We start from the raw sequence: 8,596 nt of genomic DNA, 5'->3' as shown, positions 1-8,596 counted from the left end.
AGGTTTGGGTTCGTCTCGTTTATAATTATATAGGTTGTAAAAACTTCCTTGATGAGATGCAAGGAAATATTTATGTGTAACTGAATTATTATTTTACATGCAGTTTTTTCCTCTAAATAAAAGTATTTATCATATTCTCAGCAATTTTTATACACATTTATGTGATTTGATTTTGAACACATAGTTTTACAATATAAAGCAGTGCGCTCCATAATTTACTTCTGTTAAAAAAAATTAATAACTTTATCTGATTTATCCTTTTTACAGGTACAGTAATCTCCCCGTTAGCCGTTATAACAACATTTTAGGCCTATGTATAATTTTATGAGATAAAAGGAACCGATATTTCATATTTAATTAGTACCAGCTCCCTACCACTGTAATATACTGTACATGAGATTATGTGGTACAAATATTTGCAACTGGTGGAATATTACTGCCACATGGGGTATCACAATGTCTGTGTTCAATTTATCGGGTCTGCGTAGGCTCATACCTTGCAATTTTTTTAAGTTAAAATCTCAGTATAGGTATTCTTCGACATGTAGATTATGGATCTGTTGTCTAAAAGTTGAAATTTGATAATTAATTTCCCAGATTAATTTTAGCATTTTCTGTTTCGAAGTTTTGGTTAAAATATTGTTATAGGTAGTCCTTGACGCGCACATTCAGGATCTGTGGCCGAATAGATCGAATTATAATACTGAAGTGTCTTCCTAGTATTTACTTTTTACTTTTTTCTTTTTTTTAGCCTCTTAACCACTGATCGGCTCGTTAGCCGCTTGGGCGATCGGTCACGTCTCTGTTACGCACTGTTGGCAAGAACTGGGCATGCACCGGCTCCTGAATGTACCTGAACACTGCTCCAGTGCTTGTAAAGTTTGGTCTTGAAAGAGCTCACACTCGGTGCCGTCACAACACACTCTGGCAGATTGCTCCACGAGTTCACAACTCTCACTCCGAAAAAGTTACCTCTCACAGTTTTCTGGACCTGCGGCTTCTTCAACCTTGAGCTGTGACCCCCTGTGGTGTGAGCGTCCGCCAGCTCCAGGTAAGGACACTCGACTGAGTAGTGCCCTTTAAGAGGTTTATACACCTCAGTTAGGCCCCCCCTTGCCCGTCTGCAGTATAAGCTAGGCAATTGCAGGTGAAGTAATCTCTCAGGGTAGCTGAGGTGCCGAAGTGCTGGCACCAGCCTGGTGACACCTCCTTTGGACATTTTCAATCAACTGACAGTCCCTAGCATATCTTAGGGACCAGACGGGGTGACAGTACTCAATGCGGGGAAGAACCTCACTATAAGACCTAATAATTTAGTATCCTGATTCACCTTCTCACAATGGCTCGAGAACTCCAGTTCATTGTCAACATACACAACTAGGTCCTTTTTACATTGTCTCAATGCAGTTTCTTCGTCCCGTTGGGACATATGATACGCATCCTTATCGATGGTACGTCCCAGATGCAGCCTCTTACACTTCGTGACATTGAGTCTTAGCAGCCATTTCTTCGACCATTCTTGAAGCTCACAGATATCCTTCTGCAGCTCTTCACAGTCCGCTTTCGTTCTTAATTTCCCGAAATAGCTTGGCATCACCCGCAAACATTTATGAAGCAAACAAACAACCAGGCCCAATACACTGCCCTGTGTGGTAACCCGCTTGTGACGGGTACACTTGACGATTTTGTGCCATTAATCACCTCACACACTACTTGCGATCATGGAGAAAGTCTCCGGTCCACGCTAGGACACTTCCCCGAGTCCTGTATCCTTCCAGTTTAATTTTCAGCTTTCATTGGGGTACGCTGTCGAAAGCCTCGGCAAAATCTGGGTACAAACATCCATTACCTTAGGCAGGAGCGTCCCGGCATAAAACGTGTTGGCAATCCTTTGCAAGGTTGTTTCGTAGATGTTCCATCATGGCATCTCTTATAATGCTCTCAAGTACTTTGCATACTATGCTGGTCAGGCTCACTGGTATATATAGCTATTCGTGGAGTGACGATCACCCTTCTTGAAGACGGACTCGCATAAGCCATTTTCTAATCACTGGGGACCTTTTGCTCATCCAGGCATTTACAGAACAGGATCTTCAGGGGCTCAGCAAGCTCGTTGCACAACTCTCTTAGCACTCTGGGATGCACCATGTCAGGGCCGGGACTCTTATGAACCTTTAGCTTTAACAATTTATTTCTTATAACCTCTTCTGCGAACACAATGTGGATCAGTGTTGTGCCAAACCGTCTATCCTTAAACGCAGGAATATTGTTCGCATCCTCTGGTCAGAATCTGCGTAACTACCATCTTCAAGCCTCATGTCCGATACTTACCTTAATATTGAGGTTTATATACATCAGCAATGGCGAGGAGGAATTCGTGTAAACGTTCACCATCATTAAGGAAACGTCTCTTAAAAAGGGATTCAGCGAGGCAAACAACAAAAATGGCGCCGGGAGAACTGTGACGCGGGATAGAGTAAATAAAACAAATTAAAATAAAAATTATACTAGAAAGTTGTCGTTTCTTTTAATATACTTGTACTTAAAATCACCAAAACAATAAGTAAAGGAAAAATAAAGAAAATCAAACAACTTCTGGTGTTAGCGCTATTCTACACCTTTACCGAAAACAATAATATAGCCCAAACTTTAAGAAAACCAGAGTTACATACTAACTTAATTCACCAATCACCAGCAACGGTCGTGATGCTTAACCCTTAGAGAAACTTTCTCTTTTTCTTAGGTCTACATTGTAAGGCAATATCCAGTTGTCCAGAGTACCCTCAGACATTCGAATCCAGGTAAAAAAAGTCACAGAAAAAAGTCACCTAACCTAACCAAAGCTACGTGCATCATATATAAATTGTGTTGTCAATATGTAAAAGTCATGTATTGTCAGTTAATAACTGTTTTAAAATATTTTTAGTTGTATTACCTTTAATGTGACTTTTTTTCCTAGCCAAAACTGTGACTCTTTTTTTCTGACTTTATTACTGTTCACCAGACATTCACCTTGCCATGTCAGGCAAAAGGAAAATCTTTGCATTGCTAATATGCTCAAAATGTTGAGAGTTGCTTTGTCCATGTCATCAGCAAAATGTCTGGCATCCCACCATCCTTTGTCCTTGTAATATTTTGCTTTTTTCACATATTTTTTTGACCATAGAAAAGCCTCAGCCTTACTAGTACAGTACAGTATTCTCAAAAAATGAAACATCAAACGTCCACCAAGGCAAGGCCGTCACCATCTCGTGACTGCCTCCAAGTCTTCAGATGACGTGTGCTTGCGTAATGTTATTGAATGGGGCGGAGCTAAAGTTTATGACATTACAGCGGTGTGTCCTTACTGATTTTAGTCCTTGGAAGCATCTCCCCAAGCTGTAAGCACCTACGCTCACTGCGTCATTCTTTTTCTCTTCCTAAGCCAAGCGCCAAGTTGAATGCAGGCAAATTAAACGCACGTATGCTACATGATTGTATTTTTTTTTTTCAAACTTGCATGTAGCTTTTAATTGGGAAAAAAAAACCTTAACACAAGGTCTCAAAATAAACCGGAGAAAATGTGACATTATACATGCATGTGGAATAATGACAACACTGTTGGTCTTGGTCAGTCAGAGTGCATGCCTCACAAGCTTCTTCCACTTGTTTTTCCATCATTGCTCAGTGTTTAAGCCATTTTGTCTGTTAAGCCTAAATCTGGTACTGTACTGTACTTAGAAAGGATTGAGTTTTGATTGGGGGCACATAAAGGAAAAGTACCATTGTTGTTGTTTTTTCTCGGGTGTCCCTCATCCAGTATGTCATAAAATCTCTGTATAATGGAGATTTTTACTGTACTTCCTATACATAATCCCCATGACACCTGGTTGACTTGTGCCCCTACTGAAACCCTTCGAGGCAGACTAAAGACCAAAAGTTAATCAGACAAATACAGTTCTGTTCAGTATGAAAAGCTCTATGTTGTAGGTAGTCCATTTTTTCAAACCTTTAGTCATACAGTACAGCTCTCTGGAATTCTTAGTCTTTCAGAATGGATCAAAGAACATTAAATACTGTAAGGATAATAAAACAAGTCAAATAAATTATTTTCCTTAAATTAAGATGTGTATAAAAGCAATAAATAAGTGCATATGGCACCCACGCAAGACCTTGGAGAGACAGCCACACCGCTATACAATAATGGAATGTGAAAAAAGCAACATTAACTATCATTTTGTGATATGATTAAAACTTACATTTAGGAATCTGGTTATGGTCTGAATGGCATCCCTTAAACAAAATCCCCAGAATATTATGCTACTTCCATATAGTATTCACTTTTCTACATAACTGTTTGTCACTGCTTTAAATATCAAAGGCAAATACAGTTCATTAGGAGTTACTAAGCTAGTGGTCAGTTATCACACATGAACCGAAGTGGGTGAAAGACCTGAAAGCACAATTTTGGGTAACAATAGTGGTAAATAACATTAACTATTTCAAACACATAATATGCAATTTCTTGTTGAACAAAATTGCCATTACTGGTTTCAAACTCTTCAGGGATAATTTTAGCAAACATATAGCCTTACTAGTCACTATCTGTGGCTAAATACAATTTTCCAGTATTTCTTGTATTGGATGTTGGACACTGAAACACAACAGATTTGGGGAATAATTATGTGGTTATTTAAGTTCTCAGATACAAATACATCAATCTCTCTTTAGCCCCAGCATGATTAGTACCAGTCATACCAGATCAGTGGATTTTCTGAACTTCTAAATGTTCCCCCTACAACCTGGTACACATCCCTGATACACTAATATGTTAATAAATTGTAACTGGCAACACTGGTGGTCTCTACTAAGGTTTTAAAACACTTCAGCTTAATAAAAAAGGTTGACAAGAGCTTTAGTCTTTACCAGCCCAGCTTTCCCCAGTGCCTGAACATAACTGCTGGGAGATGCGCAGTTGTGGTGTTTATCAGCAAGGGTTCTATATTTCCCAATGGTGTACCCTCTTCCCACACTCCTTGTGCAATGGAGGCCAGGAAGTGGCAAGCGTGCTGGAAGCCCCAGCCAATGGCAAGGCAACATTACCAAGCATCAGCCAATAAGAGGTATTGTCCTGTGTTGCCAGAGTATGATAGTGAAAAGTATTCTGAATAATTGGTTTACCAAGAGCTATGTTGTAATTGAAAAGCACCAGACTATTATACTATCATGCCAGATTAGAAAGATGTTTGTGTATAGTATTTGAAATTAATTGAATTTTGTATTTTAGAGAATTCTGATTGCATTGATGAAGAAATAAGCTTTAAAGGACTAGAGTGGCTTAGTGGCCATTATTTGCTGATATGTTAATTATACTTTTCAAAGACTTTATTACAAGATTGTTTGAATAACAAAGTGTTCACTACTCAATAAATAATCCCTTTACTTACATTTAATGCACACTGGCCCAGACAAAACTGCCTCCAAATTTACTGCCTTTTGACTACTTTACACACCTTTGTGTCAAAAACGAAAAGTATTTGAAACATATACAAAATAATTTTACATTTTGATATGGTAGATACACAAGAAATGCTACCAAGCATCTGCAATACAATACTGTACAGGAATGTGATACAAAACCAGGGTGACTCGTGTATCTGGAAGGAAGGAAGCTTAGAAAGACAGATGAGAAAAAAAAATATGTCTGTAGAGACAGTACAGTGTGGAGTATGAGAATGCACGAAGGAACACTAAGCTATGCAGAATTAATAATATAGCTACAGCTACTTTTGAGCAGGTCATGATTGTTTAAACAAAAAAATATTGAATTTGTTTTCTTCCCACTCAACTGTTCTTGGTGAACCATTTGAGCTTTAAAACAAACACACAGGAAAAGGGTGAATATATGGGTACCTGTACTAGATTTTTACTACATTACTATATTCATACAGTATATTTTGACTTTGCTCTATCATCATTTCTTTAAGTCTTTCTGTCATTTCCGACCCTTTCTTTTAATCGTATATTACCTAACATTAGCACAATGGGAATTAACTCAATTTAAGGACCAGCTTGTGCATGGTTTCTTAGTCACAGTAAATTGGAGAGTTCATTTCCCTGCTTCTAATAACTCGCTTCCTTAGATGCTGATCCTGGGTAAAGTAGAGTCCAGCTTGCAAGTTTTCGTGTTCTCAATTTAGGGCAGCAGAATGCAAACTCTATGAAGTTCTTTGCACCAAAAAAATTGCAAACATTTAAACAAGGAAAATAATCAACATTTTACAAATTTAGTATATCACATAAAATAATACCTTACAATTTAGCTTATTTAATGCTACAGCAGACTAGACCTCTATCTCCATCTACATTTTTTCTACACTGCAGGAAACTTTATCACTAAGTTAATGATAAATATGCTCCTAAACCCACACCATCAACCTAAGGTACAGGACTATCACTGGATGCTGGAGTTGTGTATGATTATGCAATTGTTCAGTCACATTACATGTTCAAGGTATAAAAAAATCTTCATAAGTTATATAATGGAAAACCATTTACAATATATAAGACTGTAAATGCAACTGGTGACATAATAAGATGAAAACCATTTACCTACGATGACTTTTAGCCCCCCGATGGACATAATATTCGCGCTGGAAGGACGGCATGAGACTAGCAACCGGCCACCAAGTTCCATATCAAAAGCTTCTACAAAGATTTACTAACAGCTTTGTGCAGGATCTGTAAGGCGTTGCTGGCCGACTAAAAAGAGTCCACTGTTCTGGAGAGTATTATCACAATGCTCTCACAGGTTCCTGACTCTGTACCTACAATCGTGAACACTCATCTGAGAATACCAAATGAGTGTATAAGTTATTTTAAGCTATTTCCAAATACTATAAAAAATGACATATTCATGAAAAGATGTGATTCTTTATACATAGTAAGAACATTTATACAACATGAATGCATTTAGATATGTAACAACATTACCAAACATGATAGGATTCAAGTTAGAATTATGTTTGGCATTTAAAGAAAAAAAGAGAGATTTTGAAACTCTGTGTACTCTTACAAAAACGTGTGTAACTTTATATAATTCAAGAACTCCAAGGAATTTCTTCATTAATTTTAAAGGTAAATTACGGACAACAATTGGTGATTATTTGTTCTGAATTTGTTGCACTACAATAAATAAACCATAAGTATCACATAGTCACATGGTGTTCACTACAAACAAGGAGACAACATGGTGTGGTATGAAGCATTATGGACCATTATAGTTACAGACCAAATGGGAGAAAAGGCCTTACTGAGCACAACACCTTTTGCCTCGGAGGATGTCGCCTTTCTCAGTGGGGGCAGATGTATAAAATATAACATTTAGCTTTACCCAATAAATACAAAAAAAAAAAAAAACCCTACATAACAAGTATAAATGACCAACAATAACATTAAGAAAGAAACAACTTGGCACACAAACATAATATATGTATAACTACAGTATCAAACTGCACTGCATACTGTACTGAACTGGACAGGAAGATCATAACACACACTTTCTGGATTGTTGCTTCATGTGATGCTCTTGATGCTCTCTCTCTATTTCTCTCTCTGTGAAAAGTTACTCCGAAGCTCTAAAAACATACAGTAACTTTCCAGTAGTTTCAAGCCTTTATTACATGTGCTAAAACAACGGAGAGAAACACCTAGGACCATTTTGTGCTGCACCTTTCATTGTAGTACAGTAATGTATTTAAACACGACAACCTACCTACCAAACTACAATACCCGAATGGTTCTTCATGTCAGGTAGTCTTTGTATTCGAGAAGTGGAAAACAGGGTATTATCAAAAAGTGACGTAACATGTCTTAATTATCCTATCTGCGGAATAGAGACTAGCCATAAGAATATTATTGCAATGGTAGATGGTATTTCTATGTAGATGGTGTTGAGGTCTGGTGGGGTTCCTGTGGTGCTGTAGCTCATCTGGAAAGGTTAGAAGTGGACGTGGCCGAGGTGGAAGATATTGGCGGAGAGTCTGATGTTGTGTCGTCGTCCGGGGGCGCGAGTTGGTACAGCGGAGCACCACACATCACAGCTATTGCCGCATCCTCGCGTTCCATTCCACGGAGTTCATTTACTAGAGCACCTGTTCAATTTGTTTACATTTAGTAATAGTTTATATATACTCAATACATATCTCATTCCCAACAGATTCCTAAAGATCCCACACATTGTAAATATCCAGGATTAAAATGAAAGTACAGTTAAGTTCCGGCCTCCCAAGTCATTAGTATATGTTACCCTAAATACATTTAAACTCTTAAAACTAATGTTACAGTAGAACCTCTTTATTTTGCACACCTTTAAGAAAGATCATGTGGCATATACTGTACTGATTATTAATAATAAAAATGTGTCAAAATTAACAAAAAACACTGAACTATCTCCACACACCAAACACTTCACTGTATATGCAGGATAATATGACAGTTGTGTTTTGGGTCAAAAATATTTTTTTCCCCTGGGAAGTGATAGGTAACATATTTAAATGGATAATTCAGTCTATATATCGATAAAAAGTCATTTGAAACTTACAGGCATAGCATAATT

General features: G+C 37.7%; 1 protein-coding gene across 8 annotated transcripts in view; it reads right to left on the bottom strand.

Annotated features, from left to right (window-relative positions):
* Window positions 1-4,081: 4,081 nt before the first annotated feature.
* The window catches only part of LOC121878682 (death-associated protein kinase 1-like), a 94,216-nt gene continuing 89,701 nt past the window's right edge, over window positions 4,082-8,596 (bottom strand). For all 8 annotated transcript variants that reach the window (XM_042385009.1, XM_042385010.1, XM_042385012.1 and 5 more), the window contains one exon: window positions 4,082-8,132. In XM_042385009.1, the coding sequence (XP_042240943.1) occupies window positions 7,966-8,132 (167 nt within the window). In that variant the 3' untranslated portion in view covers window positions 4,082-7,965. The remainder of the gene's footprint in view (window positions 8,133-8,596) is intronic.

The sequence above is a fragment of the Homarus americanus genome, unplaced genomic scaffold, assembly GCF_018991925.1.
Source record: "Homarus americanus isolate GMGI-L3 unplaced genomic scaffold, GMGI_Hamer_2.0 scaffold23518, whole genome shotgun sequence".
Taxonomy (NCBI): Eukaryota; Metazoa; Arthropoda; class Malacostraca; order Decapoda; family Nephropidae; genus Homarus; species Homarus americanus.
This window is presented reverse-complemented; position numbering and strand designations above follow the sequence as displayed.